The sequence below is a fragment of the Xenopus laevis genome, chromosome 1S (assembly GCF_017654675.1).
Source record: "Xenopus laevis strain J_2021 chromosome 1S, Xenopus_laevis_v10.1, whole genome shotgun sequence".
Classification (NCBI taxonomy): Eukaryota; Metazoa; Chordata; class Amphibia; order Anura; family Pipidae; genus Xenopus; species Xenopus laevis.
In genome coordinates, this window is record NC_054372.1 from 46,168,822 (window position 1) to 46,196,245 (window position 27,424).

At 36.9% G+C, this 27,424-nt stretch overlaps 1 protein-coding gene across 1 annotated transcript in view; it reads right to left on the reverse strand.

Moving 5' to 3' along the window:
- Positions 1–920: 920 nt before the first annotated feature.
- Positions 921–27,424, reverse strand: part of arhgap10.S (Rho GTPase activating protein 10 S homeolog) — a 110,839-nt gene continuing 84,335 nt past the window's right edge. Inside the window, 4 exon segments of the mRNA NM_001093142.1 lie at positions 921–2,009; positions 2,742–2,821; positions 6,715–6,879; positions 18,416–18,578. Coding sequence (NP_001086611.1) covers positions 1,921–2,009; positions 2,742–2,821; positions 6,715–6,879; positions 18,416–18,578 — 497 coding nt within the window. The 3' untranslated portion in view covers positions 921–1,920.

A 27,424-nucleotide genomic window follows, 5' to 3' on the forward strand; every position in this document is an offset into this window, starting at 1 on the left:
TTCTGTATATCCAAACATTATTACCTATATGCCCATTGGGGAGGTACCATCTGTTGTGCTGACCAGTTTTACCGTAATTATTTTCCTTTTTTGTGCATAAGGGGCAGATCTATCAAGGGTCGAACTGAAAATTCGAATTTTCGATTTTTTTTTATGGCCAAAACTCTGAAATTCGACTAGGGAATTGTTAAAATTTGAGCTTTATCATACACTGGCCCTTTAAGAACTCAAATTCGACTATTCACCACCTTAAACCTGCTAAATTGCTGTTTTAGCCTGTGGAAGATGTCCTGGAATCAATTTGGAGTTGTTTGGAGCCTTCCTGAAATTCAAGTTTTCTTTTGGAGAAAAAACCCGAATCGAATTTGATTCGATTCAATTTTGCGTGTCAATCCTATTCAGAGTTGAAAAAATTAGATTTTTTTTAAATAAATTGCAATTGGTCAAATTTCGAGTTCATGGGAGTTTAAAATAACATTTGCCTTAGTAATCAAAAGATCTGCCTTGGTTAAATAGATTATTTTATAATGAATATATTAAAGGATTAAAATACAATACAATGCTGCAGGGCTTCACCAGCTTCTATAAACTATTGTTTACTTATTTTTCACAGACAGTTTTTCCTATGCCCATAACTCTCCTTACCACTTCCAGTGCAATCTGAGCATGCTCACGCCCGGGGCACGGAGATTTAAGATGAAAACAGGAAGTCTGATACAGAAGCCCATGAGTACACAATAGAAGGAAAGAAATGTGGTGTTTCTTTTGACAGAGGACTCAGAGCAGCATTACTTTGAGGGGTTACTGGTATATTTAGGTGGACCTTTCTGATAAAGCTTACTCAGTTTTAACCTTTCCTTGTCATTTAAAGACTATGAAGAGACACACACAGCAATGTGTACAAACAAGGCATGAGAAAATCAAATAACAAATAGCATTTTATTTCAGGGAAAGTGATCATTTGGCAGTACTATTAAAATAACACTGAACAACATAAAGCTAAAATACCACAAACTATTCGTCTGCAATAAAAAAAAAAGTGTTGACCAACAACAACAAAAATATATACGTATATAAAATAATGACATTTGATCAACAGTTTGAAATTGATACAAATTGTGTTTCCAATCACAGCAGCAAAAGACTTAAAGCAGAGTTGTCAGCCACCTGGTCCTCCAGCTTGGGATGTTGGGAGCTGGAATACAAAAGGGCTGGAGGCAGTGTCGGACGGGCCTGGCGGGAGACCGGGAAAAAACCCAGTGGGCCCGACCATCATGGGCCCCCAGCCGGCCCAGACCCCCCCTCTCCTGAAGACCCCTCTCGACAAAAAAAGTTTTTCCCCCCCGGTGCCGCGCAGTGCCGTCAGCGCCTAGAGGCACGTCAGAGTAGGGGTGTGGGGGGCCGGAGGGGGGCCCTGGACAGTAGTCCCGGTGGGCCCCGGGCCCCCCAGTCCGACCCTGGCTGGAGGATAGCAACATGGACGTCCCTGTGTTAGACTGTTCCAAACTCTTTCTACATCACTGGCTCCTGAGACGTAACAGGAAGGAAGGTTTATATTACGGGTGAAACATGCATCACATTCGTCTAAAATGTGTAGTCAAAATGTCAGTTAATTACACTATTTTAACAGAATTCCAAAAAGAATAATATCCAGGAATGAAATGTGTGACTTTATTGACAAAATCAAAACAGTTCACTTGTGAGAAAGAACTGAGAAAAAAAGCAACGTTGTTGTATAAAACACTGTCCCTAAAACATATCATTTCGGTTTGGCAACATCGAGTGGCTTTGCATGAAAGACTATTTTCTTCTCCAGCTGAAGTCTGGTCTGTCACAAAGCAGCCAGGAAATAATGGAAATGTGGTTAGAACAGAAATCCATGGATACCATGTACAGCTTCGGAGTATTGCGTACACAAGGCTAAAGAAACTGAACATAATTTTCTGGAATCAGTCCCCGCCTCCCGTTCAGTGTCCCTTCAAGCCACCCCGGCTCCCTCGAATAATGGACTGCAAAGAAAAGGGAAATTGGAATGAGTACAAATAAAAAAAATTCACCAAGTCTCATTAAGTACAAGGTACTTGATGAGAAAAGGGAAATCATTTTTAAAATATTGGATTACTTCATTATAATGGGGACAACATTCAGGTGTAAAAAGAGTTGGGGAGCAACACAAGCATGAAAAATGTTCCTTAATGGTGCAAAATAAGTGCTCTGATTGGCCATTTGTTAGCCCCTATGTGGACTTCAGGAGACTCTCACAGTACATCTGCTTTTTATACAAATAAAACTTGCCTCCAACCAGGAATTCAAAACTGTGTCTGCTTTAAGGGCCTCTGGGAACAACATCCAAGGGGTTACTGTTCCTTTAAGATATGAAGATCTAAATTACGAAAAGATCCATCCCCAGGTCCTGGACATTCTGGATAACAGGTCCCATAACTGTACATACAGATGCCATAGCTCCAGTAATGGTGGGCGGTAGGGGAGAGACAGTTGTTTTACTTATTACTCTGGTGTTGTTTTGGAATAAGTTTAAAGAAACCCTTGTAAACTATGGACATAACCCAGACAGCACTGAGTCTATAGGAGATGAGAATATACAGTGAGTGGAAGGCATAGTCATAAAAAAAATTGTGGATAAACATACAAAAAAAAAAAAGCAAGGTTTTAATTTCCACTTTAAAATATCTTCTGCTCAATAATATATTCTCCCCTTAAGGTATTAAGTGTTTACTCACCATCCTCAAAAACAGCTCCAACTTCAAAAGATAGTTCTGTGCTGTGTTCTGCCTCACAGGGATATACGGCTTTTGCCTTTCTGTAAAATAAAAATAAACAAATAAAAATAAAGATGGGGAATGAGAACAAATATTTAACAGAAAAACCTGTAACTTGTAGGGGGTTATTTACTGAACTTCAAATGCCAAAACCCGAAAAATTAGTGTTTGAAAAAAAAAAAAAAAAAAAATCACAAATTTTTCAGAATTTATTAAACCCCGAGGATGGAAAAAGTCCTAATCTGAAAATCCGGCATCTCTGACCTGCCGAAGTTGTATATAAGTCAATGGGAGACGTCCCAAAGATTTTTTGATATGTGCCGAGTTTCGTGCAATAATCCGAAACTAACCAGGATTTTGGGAAAAAAATCAGAAAAAAAAGTTTTCAGGTGGAATTTAAGAAAAATTCATATTTTTCACAGATTTTTCGTGAAAGTGTATTAATAAATAAGACTAAAAAACCTGTGCGGATTTGGTCAGAATTTTTTTCAGAAAATATTGAGAAATTCAGACTTTGATAAATAACCCACGTAATGTGTGTGTGTGGGGGGGGGCACCCCGCCTCCTCTGACTTCTTTCTTTCATAACATTCATTATCATCCACATATTTCCACACTGGATAGGGTTAACATGTCAAATACTCAGCACAAACATGAAAGTGCTTAGGATCTGTGGAAAGAATTATTTTTGTATGAATTTGCAGAAATCCAGTCGTTTCCCTATTGAATGCAACAGCCACCAGCAGATTTCAAACAAGGGATCTAATCATGATATCTACTGTGAAACTCTAGAAATTCTTAAAGTGACTGAAAGGTGTTGGGTGATTAGTCTGCTTTCATTCTGCATGTCGGCAATCAACACACTCCAGACCCACAGCACATTTCTTGCAAATTGCACTATATCAACAGGGTATTAAGAAAATAACGAGGTTGTTCCTTGTAATCATATCCACGTAGTAAACATGAAGGGGCAGATTTATCAAGGATTGGATAGTAAATTACAATTCGAATTTTCGAGTGTCAAAACTCACACATTTGAATTTTAATTCCTATTTGATTGTAAATTGGAATGGAAACAGTCCTAATTCGAATATTCGCCACCTAAAACCTGCCGAGTTCATGTACAAGTCAATGGCAGAGGTCGGTTGAGCCATTTGGAGATGTTCATAGCCTTCCTGACATTCAAGTTTATTTCGGGAGAAAAACTCGATTCGTACGAATCAAATACGTCTCGAATTTTCGGGTTGGAACCATTCGATCGAATATTAGACATTCTTAAATAACTTCCCAGTCAAATTGTGAGTATATTCGAATAAAAAAAAGTCACATGAATTCAAAGTTCGACCTTTGATAAATGGGCCTCCCATTGGCTGTTTTTGTTCAAACACATCCCCAATGGTTCCAAGCCACAAACAGTTTCCAACGGCTTCTTTCAAACAATTGTTGTTTAGGTCTAATAATAAAGTCTGAAATGAATGATTAGTGATGAGTAAATCAGTCCCATTTAGCTTCATTGCAAAGCAAAAGCAGGAAGAAATTAGCTTTGGTTGGAAACTTACAAATCTTTGTCTAGGAGTCGGAACAAAATAGAATAACTGGTATTTATTACTATAGTTCAGCAGCGGCAGTGCAAGTGATTAGCATTTCCTTTCTCTTTTTCCTTTTCACTATCTTTATGTCTCTTAGAAATGGAGCAGCACCACTGGCACCTATTGTTAGGCATCAGTAAGAAAGGTTAAGCCAGAACACTTTTTAGGTATCTGGAATTTACAAGCCAATTACAGAGCTTACCAGCAAGTGTGGCTTGTAAATTTAAAATTAATTTTGATATTAGCCATTAATCAACATGAAAAGAGTCAGGAACAACAAGAAGCAGCTAACATGATCTTGTGGAATAGTGGTCATCTGTTGGATTACAGGCATTCCAGCAAGTGAATAGAATACAGCTACAATAATGTCATATCTAATGAGAGCAACATGTACTATTACCCATCATCTTTGTTTCCCCTTTACCTGCCCATAACTTTGTCTTTTGTTGGCCTCTTTCTAACATAAAAAAAAAAACATTCTTCCAACCTGTTCTGTTTCCAAGCTAGGTACTAACCAATATACTTTGCATCTCTGGCTCTATGTTGATTGCTGCTCTACTGTATAGAATGATGATTTCCTCTATGATTTCACCTCTTTCACTCTCTCTCTCTCTAATTCCAACCAGTAGCTCGTGAGCACCATGTTACTCATAAACCCATTGAATGTCAGTGGCCTCAAAGCAGGTGATATTTTTCAATTCCTGGCTTGGAGGCAAGTTTTAATTGTGTAAAAAAAGGTGTTTTGCCAAACAAAGCCACATAGGTGCTACCAAAAGTCAATCACAGGCCATAATTAACATCCCCAGGAATTTTTTTCATGCTTATGTTGCTCTCCAACTTTTTTTTACATTTGAATGTGGCTCATGGGTAAAAAAAAGTTGAGGATCTCTGCTCTATACCTACACTGTGTATTCATCTTCTCTCTTCATTTAAACAGAAATTATTTGTGCTAAATCAGATTTTACATATTATTTCCTTGAGCTGTGTTAAAAGTTTATTTTGATATTAGCTTCCTATTTTATCTCTTTTTTGATACAAGAGGTGTCCTTTACAAGCCCCTGGATGCAAGTGCTAGAGCACAGAGGGGCACAATATAATAAGCCCATTCAATATGCAATTATGTCCCGGGGTCTTGTAGAACTCTGAACTTCGTGCTGGATTGAAATTCCGGTGAAAAGGGCAAGGTAGTTTGTGCCTGTTTTTGCACCCTTCCCACTATCACAAGATGAGCCCTGAGACCTCCACATTGTTGCTGCAAAGCTTGTTTTTTTTTACCATCACAAAGTTCACACAATGTCCTACAGCACACACTGCGCAGAATATGATAGGATCAGTAGAAAAGGTGCAATAAGTCTATTTAAATGTTGAGCCATCAAAGACAAATGTCTGTGTGCTCCATCTATAAAGAGGAAATTCTCACAGCAGGTAAACTCTACCCTTTTTGCAGATGTGCAGACATAAAGAGAAAGGAACAGAGTGGAAAGGGGAAAAACACATTTAGAAGAAAAGCCAAACGGAGAAGGAAAACCCAAAGAAAAAAAAATTAAAGCAAAAAAGAAATTTAAGTGCAAAATGGGAGCTATAAAAGGGGAAAGAATATGAAGAAAAAAATCAAAGAAAATGCAAAGAAAGTAAGAATACAGTAAGCTCATAGAGGAGAGAATCAGACTAAAAAGAAAAAAACTGCTATGTCTAAAGAGAAAAATTGTGAAAAAGGGAGGGCAGAGAAGTGTTCAGAGAACTTCAAAAGAAGTGATGCAAAATGAAACAAAGCAAATGGGATGACAAGAATACAAAGTAGTACAGGGATTTCTGGGCAATCTGAAATGACATGTGACAATAACAAGTTGTTGGGGTGATAATAGAATGAAGAGAAGGAAAGAGAAAGAAAGCGAACAGGAGAAAGGTGTATGTGCTGAAAAGTAAAAAAGATTGGAGGTGAGAATTAAAAAAGAGAGATTGAACTCATGGGGAGTCCCAGGCATTACAATGGCTAAATAGATATCCTCTTTATATTAGTTCTCAGGGAGAGAAGCAGAAGACTCAGGCACTTTCTAAGGTTAAACTTAATGAAGATTCTTAAAATGAGAAGGAAAAACTTAATGAAGATTCTTAAAATGAGAAGGAAAAAATAGAATAGAAAGGAGAGCAACAGGCAAGACATAACATTTAGTAAAGAGGACAAAACCTGAGCCTCACACTTGTACTGCTAAACAATACAAAGGAAATGCCAATATTTTCTTCAAATATACAAGTTGTGCATTTAAATACTATGGTGGAATCTAAGTTAGCAAGTAGGTGGCTCCCACAATTTTCCCCTATTCCTTTAGTATTGCCTATAAATACCTTTCGGCAGATGTATCACTTGTAAGTAAATGTTCAGGGAGTGTAAGAGCCTCTTCAGGATCTCTGACTGGTGTTGCTTCAGCTGCCTGGGACGTAGGTACTGTTGATGCTGCAGGTGATTCATCATTTATCCATGATACCAAATGGGAATGAATCAAATTCTTTCTGAATTAAAAGAAAAAGCACATTTCACAAACACTCATCCATGGGACAACCATAGACATTATACGAGATGCTTTATATAAGATTTGTTTTCTAATTACAACCCTGGAAAATATCAAGCTGGCATTACAGCCAATTGTTATGTGGCAGTTAGAAAAATTACATAGTTTGTAATGTTAGTTCATTTCCATATACATTTTTATTATTTATAAATGAATGGTTTATTAAAGGAACAGTAACACCAAAAAATTAGAGTGTTTTAAAGAAATGAAAATATCACATACTGTTGCCCTGCACTGGTAAAACTGGTGTGTTTGCTTCAGAAACACTACTATAGTTCATATAAACAAGCTGCTGTGTAGCAATGGCGGAAATCGAAAAAAGGCTATATGGCACAGGTTAAATAGTAGATAACATTATGTTCTACAGAGCGTATCTGCTGTGTAACCTGAGTCTTTTCTCCTTTGAATGGCTGCCCCCATTGCTACACAGCAGCTTAATTATATAAACAATAGTAGTGTTTCTGAAGCAAACTCAGCAGTTTTACCAGTGCAGGGCAACACTGCATTATATTTTAAAAAAATTTAAACCACTTTAATGTTTTTATGTTACTGTTCCTATTTTGTCCAGATTCATGTAATTGCTTGTTTTTTTGCAGCAAGCCAAAGCAACTGATTAACAAGGTGACTTTGAGAAGATACACAATACAAGCACAGGGTGACAGCAAAGTAGGAATACAAGTCACAAAAGCTGGTAAGGTTTTTTGCCAAAACCATAAGTAACACTAAAATTTAACACCACTTTAAATGAATAATTTATAAATCATTCTGGATAGAGCAGTATCAAGGCTTGTATAGTATTTGCAATGCAATATTAATGGTTCAAATATAGGAAAATGCTATATGTAAATGTGAGCGCTTTTCTTTTAGTAAAGGTCTTTAAAACCTCATGTGAGTCTAAAATAACTTGAAGGCCTCCAAGCTGAAATATACAAATTTACATGAATGCTTCAGGCCGGTGCTATTTTGCTAAAGTGCTTTGAGATGCTGAAAGGAATCTGTACACAAAATAACAAGAACAAAATCAACCAACATTTTTTAGTATAGGATTAACAGAGCAGTAAAGCATCATATTACATGTAATAACCCTTCCTCCACTTTCAGGAAGAGATAGGTAACCAATTACTGTAAAGAAGATTTAAGTGAATATCTGGACTGTAACCAAGGCAACGGTGAGAAAAAGTAGTTGAGAGCTAAAGAGGGTTAGAGCCTCCTACGTAAAAACAGCCAAGTCAAAAAATGTACTGATACAGTTCAGATGTCTTCCGAACGGAAGAGACTTATCAAGTGTATTCACTGTATGATGGGAATGTCAATTAACATCCTGATATAATATTCACACAGTTAGGTTAGATTTCTTGTGCAATGATGATTTTTTTTTTAAGCAGATGTGCTGTTTTTGGAAAGTAAGTTTTTCTTTGCCTCTTTTCACCTGCACAAACGTTGTCAATGTACTAGGATGTGCAATAATAGGCTTATTAAAGGAGAAGGAAAGGTAAGCTAAGTAAGCTTTATTAGAAAGGTCCACCTAAAAAAATGTCTACTTCCTGCCTTAAGCGTAAACCTCCAGGGCTAGGGCTTGAGCATGCTAAATTTGTTCCTCTCTCCCCCTCCCTTCTCTGATGTAATCAGAGCTATAAGTGAGCAGGGAGACACTCAGTCAGGAAGTGATGTCACAACAAGCTAATATGGCAGCTGCTATCCTAAACTTTAGCTTTTTATTCAGGTATGGTAAAACATTCTACAAAATAAATATAGCATTCTAGCTTGCACTATTGCAGCTAATCTATTGGCAATAAAATGCCTCCATAGATTTCCTTCTTCTTTAATGAGCAATAGTGATGAGCCGGGTTTTGCTGCAAAAATGCCCATGGGTGAAAAAAATTGTTGTCCATCAAAAAAAATTGTCGGCCATAGACTTCATTGCATTTGCCAAATTGTTCGCCATTCCCGGATTTTAGGCAAAGCACAACAGGTCAGATCGGACATCACTAATGAGCAGTTATTTGCACTGAACAGTTGGTGTTTGCAAAATTAATGACTTTCCTCTCCTAGGGACCTACTGGGTAATGAAGAAAGAACAACTTGCAACTGCTGGGCAAAAAAGGAGGCTCAGATTTTATTCCTTTGCACCAAACCCATCAGTCATGGGCACAGGATTGTGCTACCAGTGCTCAATCAATGAACGGTAACGGAAAAAATATTTGCAATGAGAAAAGTTATGCCTTTGTGCGAACAAATTTGCCTTTGCGTGAATTTAATATAGGTTTTTGCGAACCCGGAAACTGTTTAGCGACCACTTCTAGCAAGGGAAGAAGGTTGGTGAATTTTATAGTTTGCGCCAGTGCACAGAGAATGTAATAAAACTTCTTACTGAAAAAGTTGTTTGCTCCAAAAGATTACGATGTTTGTTTCAAAATATTGTGAAATGCAAATTGTTATTCTTATTTGTGCAAATTGTTTTGCTCTTTGCGACTTTTATTACATTCCCCCAGTAGTGTTTAGCAACACTAGTGAATAAGTATAGCGACTAGTGAATAAGTTTAGCGACTAGTGAATAAGTTCTTTGCTACATTGCGAAGATACAGTGCCCACAGCCATCTGCTGGAAAGTGTAAAAGCCTATACAATATTTATATATATATATATATATATATATATATATATATATATATATATATATATATATATATATATATATATATATATATATATATATATATATATTGCTTAAATGCACACATTTACCTGGGGACATTAGTAAATATGTATAAGTTACAGAAATATTTTCTTATAGATTAATACAGCTTTTAGGGCCTTAAATATGACTTCCTTATTGGCGGGGTGACAAACATAAACAAACATGTTCAAAGAGAAAACATATAAGAAAAATACTTGGTAACAATCCTAAGAATAGAGAGGCTAAAGGTCTCCCCCCTTATATTTGTCTAGAAATAGTAAAATACAGATATGAATAGGGGAGAATGGAAAACTGGAAAGAGTCAGAGGAAGAAGGCAAATAATTCAAAAACAACAATAAATAGCGAAGACCAATCAAAAATTGCTTAGAATTAATCACTCTATAACAGTGATGCCCAACCAGTAGCTCATGAGCAACATGTTGTTCTCCAACCCCTTGGATGTTGCTCCCAGTGGCCTCTAAGAGATTCAGCCCAAAATGTCTCGAAACCACTGTACTACATGTCAGTTAACCAGTTGTGTATGTTTTGGAGTGTGGGAATACAAAATAAAGATCCTTAGGGTGAACACCTTGCAGAACATACTCAATTTAGAATAGAACCCAAACACTGCAAGGAAGCAGTGCTAACCACTAAGCCAACAATATGGTCGATGCAGGTTACTCAAGCAATGAGTCACCCCTCTTAGTTGCAGCTCTGTGTTAATGAATAATTTGAATTTAGACCTCTTTCTAAATAAACACTTTTGAGCACAAAGGGGCTATTAAGCACTTGCTGGATCTCCCTGAGACTTAAAGGGGTGGTTCACCTTCAGGTTAACTTTTAGTATGTCATAGAATGACCAATTGTAAGCAACTTTTCAATTGGTCTTCATTATTTATTTTTAAATGAATTATTTGCCTTCTTCTCCTGACTCTTTCTTGCTTTCAAAAGGGGGTCACTGACCCCATCTAAAAACAAATGCTCTGTAAAGCTACACATTTATTGTTATTGCCACTTTGTATTATTCATCTTTCTGTACCGACCCTCCCCTATTAATATTCCATATTCTCATTCAAATAAATGTATGGTTGCTAGGGTAATTTGGACACTGCATACTCAAGAGCTGCTGAACAAAAAGCTAAATAACTCAAAAACCACAAATAATAAAAAATGAAAACCAAATTTTCTCAGAATACTCTCTACATCATAACTTAAAGGTGAATAACCCCTTTTAAAAGTAGAATCAGGAATCCTGAACTCCTTGGTAGAAGAAAAATGAGATTCCCCTACACGGACGCCAAGAGAACTACAACACCCAGTAGGAACCATTTTACAAGGACAATGACCCCCAGAGGACCTTCCATAGATGGACTGGTCATGGAAAATATGTTCTAAGGTGGATGCAAAAAAACTGTGTTTACAGCAAACTCCAATAAAATCCAAAAGCAAGGTCTTTACCCTTAAAAGAAAGGGAAAAATAATCCTCAAGAGCAAATAAAAATGTAACCAAGTGTTTGAGGAAAGTCATGTCTATAGGAGACTGCTAATCAGAAACACTTTACAGTAGTTACTGTGGATATTAGCTGAGTGACAGCAGACAGAATATAAAGATATGCTAATCCATTTACTGCTCACATATACCACAGCAATTATCCACAACAGTCTCGTTCCACTCAGAGAACCACATTCCTTATTTCAAAAACTAGACATTTAACTTTGAAACATAATAAAGTTAAGAGAATTCAGTTTAAAGCACCCTTTACCACAACTAAGAGGATTATGTGCTTAAATGCAATCACAGACCCCATTATTTAGCTCATGCCGTGGGCTGTATAGTTTAATATGTGCTTTTGTTACACTTCCTAATTGTAACTCTTGTAAGAAGTCTTAAAAAGAAGAACAGTTTGGAAAAAGTATAGAGCAAACAGGATTCTTTCCATTTCATTTGAGAGGCCAACTTTTTAACAAACGCCACTGATTACTTGGCTATGTAAGTGTAAGTATATTGATAGTCTGATATCAGCAGGTTCTATGACTGTGACAAGTGTGGAGTGTAAATGGATATGGAGGTGTGGAAGTACATTAGTATAGCCCAGTGTTTCCAAAGCTGCCCTTTAAATTGGTAATCATGCAATGGAGTTTCAGTCAAGTCTGGTTACTACAATATGTTACACTGTATTGTATGTACGTATGTATATATATACAACTTTATTAATAAAGCGCTACATGAATGTGCAGCCTGGTAGAGTAGAAGAGTACACACAGGGAGGACAAGCATAATAATAAATAAGTATAGTCATAATTAAGTATAAATATACTGTATTTCCTGCATGAGTGGTTTCAGATTCCTGTAACACAAATAGTAATTTTGCAAGAGATATTAAAAATATCAGAGGTCCTGGCAGTGTTGGACTGGCCCACAGGGATAGCAGGAAAACTCCCGGTGGCCCAAGTGTCAGTGGTCCCTCATGCTGCTAAACATTTGGTCTATTTCATGGTCATTCCCTGTTTCTATGAGAACAAAGTGGCTAAATAGATGAAATAATAGATTATAGTGTGTAAAGAAAAGAGACTAGGAGACTAGAGGTTGAGTGAGGAGAGGAAGAAAATAATACTGAGGGTGGGCCACCGGGCTAAAAACTTTTGGTGGGCCCCTGGTCTGAGGTTTTTTGGTGGGCCTCTGGTGTCCCAGTCCGACACTGGGTCCTGGTGTTGTGATAAGCTTGTGTGTTTTTGGTACTGAGAACCTCTATAGTTGGTCATTCATCTGAATTCAGCCATTAAACTTGTGTGCAAAACACTCTTGCATTCGTTGCAAAAACATTGTAAGTATGGCCAGCTTAAGGTGGTCATAGACGTGCAGATTTACCTTCACATCGGACAAGGACAGGACTCCCCCATCTCCAGACCTGTCACTAACCATTCAGATGGGGAGAAGGTAAACAAATGTCCAGTGGTAGCAAGGAGCCCACAACTGTCTTCAACAAACCAATAAAGAGAATGTCAAATTAGACTGTCAAGGTTGGGGTTGTTTGAGAGGGGACATGATTACACTTTACAAGTACATTAGAGGACATTATAGACAAATAGCAGGGGACCTTTTTACCCATAAAGTGGATCACCGTACCAGAGGCCTCCCCTTCAGACTAGAAGAAAAGAACTTTCATTTGAAGCAACGTAGGGGGTTCTTCACAGTCAGGACAGTGAGGTTGTGGAATGCACTGCCGGGTGATGTTGTGATGACTGATTTCTTGGACAGACATAATATCCAAGGCTATTGTGATACTAAACTCTATAGTTAGTGTAGGAGTATATAAAGTTTATTATATGGATGCTGGGTTTTCATTTGGAGGGGATGAACTTTGGGCTTTTTTCAACCCAATCTAACTATGTAACTATATAGGTGAAAATAGGTAAAGTCCTATAAAAGGTCAGGTTTTCCCAACTATGTTCAATAAACATTTTTTATTCATTATTATACAATGTGTGTCATCTGCCATTTATTTTAAACATAAACAAATGAATGCTGTTGTGTCTTATATGATGCTATCCAGAGTTGGTACAGACATTTGCTACTCTTTTTGCTTTGATAACCATGTTACAAAGCCATACCCCCCCCCTCGCAATCTGGTTTTTAAAAAGAAAATTGTTTTCTACAATTAAACATTGGCAAGCTTAATTAATTGCAAAGTAACAGCAGACCTGTAATTTCCCTTCCTATATTAAACAAAGAGCAGAGAAATATAATTAGCTGAATAGGGGTTTGTCTGGGCTGCTTTTAGTTACAGCAATAAATGGGAGCAGGCATTTTTAGATGTTCTCAAGATGCAAAAGAAGTCAAGATCATCCTACCAGATATGGATTTCAGGCAAAAGGTGGTATTATTAGTGCTATTTATTACATATAGGGGAAAGTCTTTCATTAGCTAGTGTCATACTGGGGGAATTCTGCTGTACTAATGGGTTTTCCCCCAATAAGGAACATTCCCATTAAACTATTCAATTTCCCACACACTACACATTGATATGTGTAGTGTGTTGGAAATTGAATAGTTTAATGGGAATGTTCCTTATTGGGGAAACCCCATTAGTACAGCAGAATTTTCCCAGTATGACACTAGCTAATGAAAGACTTTCCCCCATATGTAATAAATAGCACTAAGTTTGCCCAGTGGCAGTAACCCGTAGCAGCCAATAAGATAATTGCTTTTAAACAGGTGACCAGTAAATGCTACCTGCTGATTGGTTGCTAGGGGTTACTGCTCCTGGGCAAACTTAGTGCCTATTACATAACCTTCAAAGTCTCCATTCTCTGAAAAGATGAATGCAGGGACTTAAAGCCAGCAGATATAAGGCTTTTTCTAAATTACTCATTCAAACCGAATAAACCGCTCCAAGCTCACCCTCCCATTGGCTGCTCCTCTCTTTCCCTGTTAGGTGCTCAGTCTGCAGCGTCCCACTGCTCCATGTCAATTCAATACCAAACAGATGGACGGCACTCCTGCAATAAATTTGTTATTTGCTTCAATGGAGTGCCGTCCATCTTTTTCTAAATTACACACACTAGCAGCACACTAGTCTAGCATTGCCTGACTTCCCCAATTGTTAACACATTTTTGTCATTATAGTGGAAGAAGAAAATACAACTAAATCAAAAAAGGAAAATATACCCAATTCATTTGTGTCCTTGGTGCATATTATAAATATTTATAAGCATTTGTCCATTTTGGTCAAGTTCTAGTTGATATTTTGGTTTATTCCAGTTGGGTATGGATAACACAACATACGATGAAACCATTGACTTGTTTTCCATGTCATTTTCTTAAAACATAATGCTGCCTATTATAAATCTAGCTAAGGTGCATCTTAAATAAATGGTGCAGTCTGGGAGCATAGACACAAATACAAAAACAGTCTGTGACTAAGTGCGGCAGAAGCACAAAATGCGTCAGGTTGCATGTACCTTATTAATATGTGAATAAAACACAAACCGACGATAGCCTCCATAAAGAGGTGCCTTAACAATCATTTAAACATAGGAAGGGTTAGGTTTTGATACGCTTAAAGGGCAAGTGAATCCCAAAACTTTCCAATATACATGTATTAAATATTTTCAGTACTTTTAAAGTTTTTTGTAAAAAACATTCGCAAATTGAAAGCAAAATTTGCTTAACTCCTGGTTGTTACTATTTAAACAATGTTGCAAAAGTCTTAGTTCCCCAACAAAGACAGATCTGTAAATCAGCTGCCGTGTCTTACATTGTTTCCACAGTCTGAGCCACCAGGGCAGAGAATAGAAAGAGACAGACACTGCTTTCAGTAGTAATACAAATAAATAAAAAGTATGGGATCTGTTATCCAGAAACCCATTATCCAGAAAATTCAGAATTACAGAAAGGTAATCTCCCATAAACTCCATTATAATCAAATAATCCAGATTTTTAGAAATGATTTCCTTTTTCTCTGTAATAATAAAACACTACCTTCTATTTGGTCCCAATTGCTATATAATTAATCCTTATTGGAAGCAAAACCAGTTTATTAAGTTTATTTAATGTTTACATGATTTTCTAGTAGACTTAAGGTATGAAGATCCAAATTACAGAAAGATCCATTATCTGGAAAGCCACAGGTCCCGAGCATGCTGGATAATAGGTCCCATACCTGTACAGAGAATCATAAATCGTATCTAGTTGTGGGTTCTCTGTAGCCTCGTTGGAGGGTCTTTTCCAGGTACAGTACATATATATATATCAATATCCATCAGTATTTGGAAACCAATTGCGTTTTGGTTTCTAAACTTGTGCAAAAATGAGTGAAACTTCTACCTATAATCCCTTTCTCTATATGCTTATCTTATGAGTAGCTGAATGAAGCATTAGTGTGTGTGTGTAGCAGAAATAAGAAATGACAAATAATTGAAGAATAGTTTTAACTTGAAATGAAAAAAGTCAGAATTGGTGTCTTTCTGGCTGTAATTGTAGCTTTTTTAATTTTGTATTAAATCAGCTCAAATTAAATTGAATGCTCGTTTCTTGTAAATTTCGATAAGTAGTATGTGGAACATGTTGGTTTATTTTTTGCTTTGCCAGCACATAATCCTAAATACAAGATCAAGCCTTTACCATAAGGAGTTTTATAGGAACATGAAGCAAACAACCCTATTATAGAATATGAGTGACTAGGCAATTGCATATAATATGAAATAGTGAAAGCAAAACCAAACAGCAACAAAAACTGAATACGGTATAGAAATGTTGCTCTTTGGGGATAAATTATTTTTAGGTAGCACTGCAGGTATGGGATCTATTTTTCGAAGACAAAAGAAAGAGAATGTTTGGACTTAAGCCCATGGTACAATATATATTTTTTTCATTATTCCCTTTTGACAGTAAATAAGCTACATAAATCCGTGTTGTTAAAAATCAATAGATTTAAAATGTTTAATGGTTTTTAGTAGCCTTAAGATAGTGTGTTCAAAATCGAAGGAAATTGAAGCTGTTTATGTTTTACTGAGCAAAGAACTGTTGAAATTATTGGCTATTAATAAGCTGCAGGGACGAGTGGGCTGCCAAGTCACTGCAAAGTTCAGCAAAGGGCGTTATAAAAATATTGTGCAAGAGCTTGGTTCCATAAGGGCATCACTTTTGGTGTTTTTTTATGGAATGTAATCACCATCAGGATTATAGAGTGTGTGGCCATAGACAAGTTTAGACAATTATAATTCAAGCCCCTTTGGAGTTCAACCTTTAGTCACGGTAGCTATATCTTTTAATAGAATGGCATATTATTTTGACCCAAACTCGAACAAATTTTACCGACTCGAAAACTCAAATCGAATTTGACCAAACTCGATTCGAGTTTTTTCTCCAAAAAAACTTGAATGTCAGGAAGGCTATTAACATCTTCAAATTGGTCCCTGGACCTCTCCCATTGACTTATACATGAACTCGGCTGGTTTTAGGTGGGGAATAGTCAAATTGAGTTCTTAAAGTGCCAGAGCGTGATAAATCTTGAAATTTGAATTACGTGGACTAACATTAATGTAGTTGCACGGTGCCACTGTATTGAGATTTTGAACTTAATATGCATTTTCACGTAAGTGCTTACACAGAGCCCATAATACACTGGGGGTTCATGCTCAATGCAAAAGAAAGCCTGGGCACCTTGGCTTAGATCACAACTGCTGTTGTAATTTGCAAAACAGATTTTCATCTCCAGATGTCTGAATGTTAGAGTACTGATTATGGCCACACCTTTGCACATCAGATAATAAACGAACAGTATTTCTGCCACAGGAATCAATTTAGTTCTCGACCTTGGTTGCACTGGTAATAATAGTCTCTCTCCTGCACACACTCTACAATGCTTCTGCATTTTCATATATCATCATAATGGAAAGCTTTTCATGCTAGAAAATAAGCCGGTGCACAAGGTCACGTACAATCTGAGAAAAAAATTGCTTGCTAAAATCTTTCTTGGTTATGCAGAGGATGTATGGGAAAGGGAGAATAAACAACTTTAAAATTAAGTTTTCATCTATCCGGTATTTATTCTACTTCATTTAGAATAAGAAAAAACTCGAATGATAAAAAAGTGAAAGAGGAATAAAAAAAAATACTCTTCTGCTTTCATACTGTATGTGACATATTGCGTAGTGATGAATGAGCCATGAAATATAATGGAAACCGGAGAGTCTTCAAATGTGAATGAAGTAGTTTTTATTGAAGCACTACATGTTTCCACCCCTTGGGTCCTTCCTCTGGTACAATATACTAACAATGGTAAGTGGGAAATAAGGACAATTTCTATCTACAGTGAAGTGCTTTAATTTAGTGTTTATGCTACAATGGCATTGCCTCATCCTTTACAAGTTGGACATTTGCTATCACTTTTGCCAGTAGAATAACATTTAATTAGAAATCTACCTAACAAATGCCACAACTTCACTGCTTCAGTATTGTCTCTCGCATCGTTTTTAAGGGGAAAAATATGAATTTTTAGAGGGGAAAAACTCTAGAATATTTCAAGATTTATTATGCTCCAAAGCTGCTAACAATCCAAATCCGAAAATACTCCCAAAATGTAAAAGTAAATGGCAGATGGTCCCTTTTACAATTGGAAGATGTTTTTTTGCCTTCAAGGGTTTTGGGCTGTCTGATGCTGGTTTTCATTTGAAAACTTGAGGTTTTTTTAGGCAATCATTTTCATTCAAAATTTTTAGTAAATTAAGCCAAATAAGTGTTTGGCAGTTAGTTCAAATTTTATTTTTAGAACAATGAGAAAAATTTGAGTTTTAATAAATACCCCCCTAAATCTTTTTTGAAGCGCACTAATAGATGTTCAAATGTGTTCCTGACGTGTTTAAAGGATAAGAAAAACCCAAAATTCTAGACAGACATTTAGGGGCAGATTTATCAAAATGTGAGATTAGAACTCACAACCACAGAAAAACTCACCCAAGTTCTGTTCATTCCTATGGGATTTTTAGAATCGGATTTGTCAATGGAGTTGATAAATATGCTTTTAATTATAGGAGTGAATAGAACTTGGGTAAATGTTTCTGTGGTTGTGAGTTATATAATCTCACATTTTGATAAATCTGCCCCTAAATGTCTGTCTAGACATGTTCCAAATGGATACCCATGGCCCAGCAAAAAGAGAGTTTAATAAAAATAAAAAGCAGATTGACTGACCATCTTCCTCTGTTTGTGGCTAGCCCTGGTTACATTTTAATATGCAAACAAAACGTTAAATGGATAAAAAAATTATATAATTGTTAAAAGGGCAAAAACACTTACTCTGAACCAGACCAGTCCACCAGGCCGACAATGTTTGCCATTATGTGATTCCTCTCATCAGCAGTAGGGTTTGGGTGTGGTGTAGTAGGAGTGAGTGATTGAGGAGAAAGTGAGTCTGTGCTCCCAGTAGGTGTATCCTCTCTTGGGGTGAGGATCATGTCAGCTGAAAGAAAATCAAGGAAACTTCTAAATTCTAGGCTGTTCTTAGCTATCTATCCAGAATACATGAAAGCCACTCTTTGCAGTCAATTCTACAGAATGTGATATATGGACACATTCTATGGTTCTGAATATCTGCTCTTCTCACCGGGTGACAAAAATGCAAAATGGTCAACCAGAAAATAAGTGCATAGCTGCAGTATTTACACATAGCTAGGATACTACACTGAAAGCCGTCTCTTGCAAGGAATATATTAACTGAAAAATAACATTTAAAGAACTTAAAGAAAATATTATAGTATTCCTTTAAGGCATTTGGCCACTACTTTTGAGACTCCCCTTATTTATTTGCTTAATTAAAACTACAGTAACTAAGAACCACATTATGAAGTGTGCAAGTGACCAAAAATATAATTATCTTAAATAACCTAGCAGAACGATACACAAAGGGTTTGATTAAACTGCATCAAAACTATTCAAACGTAGAAATCTGCATTATTAGTCTAGTTTTGCTACTTTGCCAAATTTCTTTTTATAATATATACATCTCATTTTCATGAGCCCTTTCCACTATAGCTTTGACTTTACAATATCTAAATAGGAAGAGGCAAAGTTAATGAAATATCAATAAATGAGTATGTTTAACCCATTGCAGGATCAGAAATTCTGTACATGTGCAACACTTGGAGCCCCCATGACATATCAAACAATACAAAACACTGGATATTCAGCCTTGGCTGCTCTGCAAACTGGCAATGCTACAAAGAACAATACAGTTTTCGGCAATTTCTGTTACCATTCAATAAGAAGTATATTTGAAAATGTAATATGGGTATTAGGTATTTGGTATTGAGTATGTGTAAAGTATCTCAGGCGACTACTAGTGTGTGTGTAAAAGGAAGGGGAGTACCCATGTTCTTTTTTTTGGTTCAGCTTCATGGCAGAGGTGTGGATGTGTGTCCAAAAGTAAGGGAGTGAAGGCACCAGTGAGAAACGAAAAATGTGGTCAAAGCAGGCCCGATAAAATTACAAAAGAAAAGATCCTTTAGGAATGTGAATAATAGGGATTATTTGGTGAGCTGGTTCAGTATCCTAGTTATGCATTAGTAGGTTACCCTGCCTGCACAATCCAAAGTTACTTTAAAGGAATACTGTACATCTGCCAGAATTAGGGTTGCCACCTGGCTGGTGTTCTACAGTCCTAGCCAGTAAAATAACAGCAAAGGCTGTGGCGGGTTTCTACAAATTTACCGGCAATGTAGTAGCCAGTAAATTTGTAATAACTACTCAATCAGGCCCTGGCTGCCATCTAATCCGCCCCTATTCTCCCCTCCCTAGCGCTTACTACCAATTCTGCTGCCGATCCAGGTTCATTATATAAATCGGACACACCTGTGACATCATAGTCCAGCTCACAAATGTCACAGCACACCCCTTGTAGACCCGCCCCCAGATCCTGCAAGTAATATTACTCTAAAAAGGTGGCAACCCTAGTCAGAATAAAAACGTCTATACAGGAAGTCCCTGGGTTACGTACAAGATAGGGTCTGTAGGTTTGTTCTTAAAGAAGAAGCTACTGAGGCAGTTTATTACCAATAGTTTAGCCATAATAGTGCAAGCTAGAACACTAAATTTATTCTGTAGAATTCTTTACCATACCCAAGTAAACAGCCCTAGAAACTTTCTCTGTTTGTTTAGTATACAGCTGACATATTAGCTTGGTGTGACATCACTTCCTGCCTCTCCCTGCTCACTCATAGCCCTGGGCTCAGATTACAGTTGAGGGAAGAGGGAGGGGGGAGAGAGAGGAGCAAACTGAGCATGCTCACTCCCGGGGCAAGGAGGTTTAAGCTGAAAATAGGAAGTCTGATACAGAAGCCCAGAGCAACATTTATTTATTTATTGGTGTATTTATATAGGCCTTTGTGATAAAGCTTACTCAGTTTTAACCTTCCCTTCTCCGTTAAGTTCAATTAGTATGTAAGTTGAAACATGTACATTTACTTATTAAATGCAACTTAGACAGATGGAATTGGGGAAGGTAGTTTATTAGAGCAAAATGCTAATAAAGGCCAAGCAAACCACATTATGTTACTGTAATAGTCTCTGTAAGTGTGGGTTGTATGTAAGTCGAATGTTTGTAACTCGAGGACTCCCTGTACTTGGAATTTAGGTTTGCTGAGGCTAAATGACCCTAGAAACCAGGCAGCAGTTTGGAAATCAGAATGGAAGATATACAAAATATGAGAGAGTATGAAAAGAAAACTTAAGAGCAACAAATTAAAACATCACAGTCAATGCGTTTTTTGATTTCCAGAGTTCAGAGACCTCCAACATAAAAATAGTTTTTCAGTTGAAAGCTGGAAATAGACATGATAAAAAGGATAATAATTCAAAAGCCATATTATCACATAATAAAGAACAATGGTTTGCACTAAAATGTCTAAACCTGCTACTTTCCAATGCTAAATTACAGCCAGCATTGCTTTAAAAATGGTGAAATAAATGTATGCCTTATCAACTGCCTTAGGAACTTTCACATTTATATCAATTGCTTTCTGCAGATCTGTGATGAATAGAATCCCGGCAAAGAATGCAAATACCTATTAAGTCACACCAAGCTAACAACTAATTAAAAACATTACAATACAAACTATAAAGCATAAAATGTGGCCATTAATTAGTCTGCAATTCTCATGGTGCTTAGATCACATGCTGGTAAAGATCATCATCCTAAGCCTCTTGTATTAGATAATGTCACAGATACCAGTTTTGTTTGTTGGAATTATTATCCCCCCCCACCACACACAAACCATTAAAGTATGTAGGAAGAGCACATCAGAAGTTCAAGTTACTGTTTCCTAGCACTGCCAGAACAAAATAACATTTGCCACAAAATTAAAAAAGAAAAAAAATGAGGTCAGTTGGGGAAAATAATTCACTTTCTGAAAGAGAATATGACCGTTTGGGAAAGAACTTCATTAATCACAGTGGAAACCTCTGAGACAGAGAGCAGAGTCGAAAATTTTGAATATTTTAGAAATTCCAGCAATGGCTGTTATTTTACAAGTGGTCTGCACCAGGGACAGGCAGGCGAGGACTGAAGCGACGCTTCTTACTGACCCAGATACTGTAGATTTGGGTCAGTCTAATAGAATAGCACTTGACCTTGTGGCGAGCCCAGAACTACCATCCTCAGCACAATGGAAACAGATTGCAACACTGACCAGGATAATCATGTTTATTCTTATGCAGGATTGCAAACACCTATGCATTACCACACACATCACTTCTGTGGGGCTTCCATTAAGTACCCCTGTGTGAATTCAGAGAAACATAAAAGTGTATAATCAGGATTCTACTGTTTTCATGTTTTCTGTAAATACACAAGAGACAGGTCATGTGACAGAATTACATCAATTAGCACTGATTATAACTGATGACATCACTAACGCACAGACTTAGGATATTCATGGTTCTTATGTGTTAGGATTGTAACTGATAACATCACTGGGAGGTCTTTTTACTAAAACTCAACCTTTTCTCACACTATTAAAAAAAAATTTGACCACACACCCAAAACCCTTTAATATACCAACAATTATTAATAAAAATCAGTGCAAGAAAATCAAATCGTGCAACTTTTTCAATTTACTTTTCATTGTTATAATGTTGATTTGATCCTCGAATTGTGGGACTTTTTCGAGTTGTTGCCGGAAAAACTCGAATTTATTGGATTACCAAATGAAAATCAGCACACACAGCACTGAAACTTTTGATAAACTATCAAGGTAAAAAACATGTTACAATTTTAAACAGACCATCTGCCATTGATTTCTACATGCTTTTGACAGCTGGAGTATTTTCGGATTCGAAATTTTAGCAGCTTCAGCGAACAATAAATCTCAAATAATTCAGGTTTTCAACCAGAAAAATTTGAGGTTTAATAAATAGGCCCATAAATAAGTTCCATCATCCATGTTATAATATAAAGATATTAGAATTCACTGAGGAGTTCTGTGACTATAAAATAATATCAAATTTGACAGCTCACGTTTCAGTGAGACGTAACAAATGACTTCAGTCATTAGAACTGATGACATCACTTAGCACCATTTATAAGGATATAGTCTACAGAATATTCTTGGCCTGTGTATTATTATTATTAAAGATTATTCACAACTTTTATCTATTATTATTTTATATATAACTTGTTTATATATACCTGACAGAACAAATATTTCTATTGAGGGAAGGAAAGTCAGGAATACAAAGTGTTTCTTCTATTCAGCTGTACAATTTTGGAGTAAATAATATCAATCTACCTTTCCTATATTTCAGCTGGGAATATATTGCTACAGATTTTCTGCAATCCTATATATTTTACGAATTTTGCGCTCAGGGGACCAAGACCAATTTATCTAGTTTTTCTTTTTCTCGTTTGGATGCAAGCTCCCAAAAAATGTGCTCATTCAGTTTCATAGGACGCAGCTTTATAAATGAATCTTTAGTGCCGCAAACAGTTCCAAGACAAACATTTTATGTGAAAACAAATGCTACTCCTATTAAAGTGGTTTGTGCCATATATTTTCAAAAATATCCACGTGGTTATTCTATTCCACAAAGCTGTTTTGTTGCTAGAAGCACAGAAATATGCAGCTTCAGTTTGGCTCTGGGATAACTCCCTTCCAACCACTTGTATTCTTGGCCTACCACATCATTTAATAAGCAAAACAGTTTTACCATGAAAAACACTGTGAGACCCTTAGCTTCCAAGAATAAGTCCCTTTAGGGTTAGAAATGCCTGGGAGTATGAGCTTGCACTTACCAATATTGGTGATTGTTTCCCTAAGAACCAAATCTATATGAATAACTCTGGCTAAAATAGATATACGTCAGAATGATTCACTGGTGTCTGTAGATTCAACATTTCCATTCTTTTAAAAGCTACAAATGATTTAACAATTAGAAATGCAGTTAATATCCCATTAAACGCTGCCATGAGCCATTGTTATTGTGAGCATCATTTATTAATTAGTACCAGCAAGTTACAAATTACAATAACTTTATGACAAATTTGTTCTCTAACTCATGTTTGGTAAACAGCAGGACTAGAAGGCACTGAGGAGCAATAATCTGCATGTGGGTAGCACCAGCAGACACTGAAAAGACAGGGCACATTTGCTGCTTTAAACACAGACCATGAAAAGGGCACATTAAGTATGTTGGTGAAGATAACCTGGGGCTGATTCAATAAATAAACAAATAAAACAAAAATCAAATGAACTGCAGTAAGTGCACAAGGCACATTATTTTTAGCCTTATTCTCCATCAGCTAAAATGCCCCTTAACCTCTGTCATAAGAGGGAAAAAACGCTCCCTTTCCAGGCAATATTATCTGAAAGTAAAATGCAAGAATAATTGGATAGGTTTATAGCAAATCCTAGGCTAGCCGCTTGCAAAGCACAAGTCATTAATAGATTTAGTGGTATATTTTGTCGAAGCACTTCCTGCACAGATCCCTCATGAGATTTAATGTGGATGATGATTTACTCCTTTCGACCAGTCACTCATTTCTTGCACTTGTAAATATTGTTCCAAGAGCAGAAATCTAATACCTGGCTGACATAATTCCATGAGAACAGCTGGCCAAAAAAGAGCTGAATCCAATCACATTTCACATAGAACTGCCAGGTGGAAAACTACCCATGAAAGTCTCACTGTTCTATATTCCTGCCAGACCTATTTGTACAGTACTGAAAGCATGAAACATTAAATACCGCAGACCGCTATTAATTAATGAGCCTTTATATTTAGTAATAGCTACTCACTTTCTCAGCGTAAGCTCCAGCAAGGCTGGATCCTCTTATCCAATTACTGCACAATATTTAGTTAAGTCCCTACTACCTGTAAATGAACATTCAATAAGGAAAATCTACATATATACAGAAACAGCTTTATGTAACTTAGAACCATCACATACAAAATATTTATCAATGGGATATTTAAGGGTTAAATCCCTCGAAATTCGACTGGGGAATAGAATCGAATAGACAATTCGGATGAATTTACGCGCTGGCGAATAGTCTAATTGGCGAATATTCGCCAGGCGAATAGGCCCCCATAGGCTTTTAAATCAATTCGGTAGGTTTTAGGTGGCGAAGTAGGCAGTCGAAGTATATATAAAAGAGACAATACTTTGACTATCGAATGGCGAAGTCGCAGCGTTTTTGCGCTCGATCTATTCAAATCATTCTACTCTACTCAAATCATTCTACTCAGGCGAATTTACGCCAATTCGATAGTCGAGGAGCACAAAAAACTACTCTAAATTCTAAGTTTTTTTACTTCGAATCCTTCACTCGAAGTTAGTGAATTGGCCCCTAAGAGTTGAAACTGTGCAGAAGCTAAACTAGATACCTTTGACGGGAAATAAGCTTGAATTTGGAGGTATGAAAACATTGCTACAGAAAACACATACAATTATTAATGTACAATATGGAGTAGAGAATCAAGTTATATTTCAGGAAAGCGAGACTGGGGACTGACTAGTAGCTGTCAATGTAGAACAATTAACCCCCTATTTATTCACAACATAGAATAAACCGTTGGTATAAAGAAGTTAGAAGGGAAAGATGTGATATACCATAAATTACCAGCTATTAAACATGTTTCTGGCATTGTATTTATGTTTTAAAATCTCTTCATAAAAGCATAGAACATGACAGCAATAACCAGTGGGTCTCTCTTATCAATTTTGGCTTCAGCCTATGTTTTTCAAGGTTGTGTCCTTTTTTAGTCAAGCTCATTAGTTCTATATATTTGGACTATGGTGCATATTGTAGGGCTGCTAATAACAGATATGTGAGATCTCTGGATGCAGAGGATCGCAGGCTGATCCAAATGGATCGTTATCCATCCACTGCCTCCTGAATGTGCCAGTCATGGTGGAATGCTGTGCACACATGGAGCAGATTTTGGCACAGAAATGCTAAAGTATGCATTTTGGCACCAAATTTCCCTGTGTGTGTTTGTGTGCGTTCATATAGACTTAAACACAGGTGGGGAAACAGCCTCAAGTACCATTAGATAAGGGTGTGCAAAACTGCATCCCTTACAGCAGTGATCCCCAACCAGTAGCTCGTGAGCAACATGTTGCTCTCCAACACCTTGGAAATTGCTCCCAGAGGCCTCAAAGCAGGTGTTTTTTTTTTAATTCTAGGCTTGGAGGCAAGTTTTGGTTGTATAAAAACCAGGTGTACTGCCAAACAGAGCCTCAATGTAGGTTGACAATCCACATAGGGGCTACTAAATGACCAATCACAGCACTTATTTGGCACCCCAGGAACATTTTTCATGCTAGTGTTGCTCCCCAACTCCTTTTACTTCTGAACGTTGCTCACGGGTTCTAAAGGTTGGGGATCCCTGCCTTACAGTCTATACACGTAATACTTAAGTTCATGTACATAGTTGTGGTTGAAGCAAGGGAGTCCAGTATTTCATGCCTATCTAAGCAGGTGTTAAAATACAGGGAACCTTTACACACCTAAAATCTGCCATATACATCAACCAGTTCAACTCTTTGCAATCCATTATGACAGTGATGACACTGGATGACAAGCAAGTTAGGAGGAGGGTTGAAACCTGCTCCTCACCAATAGGATGCTAACTAACACACTCATCATTGTATTTGTGCGGGAAGGCTTTTTTGTAATCTGTAAAGAGCAAAAAGCAGTGTGTAAATTGCAAAAAAAATAATAATGGTAGAGCACACCCTTTTTTTGCACACTACACAGTGTTACATAAATGACTCCTCGTGTCTAAATTTACATAACTTTTTTCTCTAAATTTATCTAAAAACTTTTAGCAACCAAAACCAGCATTTTGCTAAACCCCATCACTTTTTGATTAGGATTCTGGCGAACAGGTGGAGGCTTATTAATTAAAGGTCGGATTTTATAGGTTTTTGAAACCTCGACTACACTTACATTCTCTAAAACCAAGATAAAATTCTGATTGGTTTAAAAATGGTCCAATATGATTGGCGTACATCCTATTGACTTCTACAGCACATTGACAATGTTTACTTGGCAAAGTTTGCCATTAAAGGCTTGTAAATTTGTGATTTTAACAACCAGAAATATACGAAAAAACACACTTTTTTTGTAATTCATGGGAAAAAAATTGCAACTCGACAAAACCAAAATTGAACACTTTTTGTACAAAAAGATTATATAATTTTGTTGTTGATTTCATTATGTCTGTTTATAATCTTAATTGCATTCTTCTACAGCAGGGATCCCCTACCTTTAGGACCCGTGAGCAACATTCAGAAGTAAAAGGAGCTGGGGAGCAACACAAGCATGAAAAATTTTTACTGGGTGCCAAAATAAGGGCTGTGATAGCCTCTATGTGGATTGTCAAACTACATTGAGGCTCTGTTTGGCACTGCACTTGGTTTTTATACAACCAAAACTTGCCTCCAAACCTGGAATTTAAAAGTGAGCACCTGCTTTGAGGCTGCTAGGAGCAACATCCAAGGGGGTTAGAGAGCAACATGTTGCTCATGAGCTACTGGTTGGGGATCTGCTCTACAGAAACTGAGGTTCTATATCTACCTATAGAGTGGTATGGAGTGGTAATTTGTAATATTTTAATGTATTTTTATCAAGACATTACATTTACTGTATATATGATTGTGAATGTTATCCAGAGAATTATGTTATTGCAGCAGGGTAAGGAATGCTTTTTTATTTCTCTCTATAAGATTAAATATGCATCTGACATATGGGATGAAAGAGGATTGTTTTCTCTTCCACTGGGTTAAGCTGAGATTGAACTGGAGAGTTT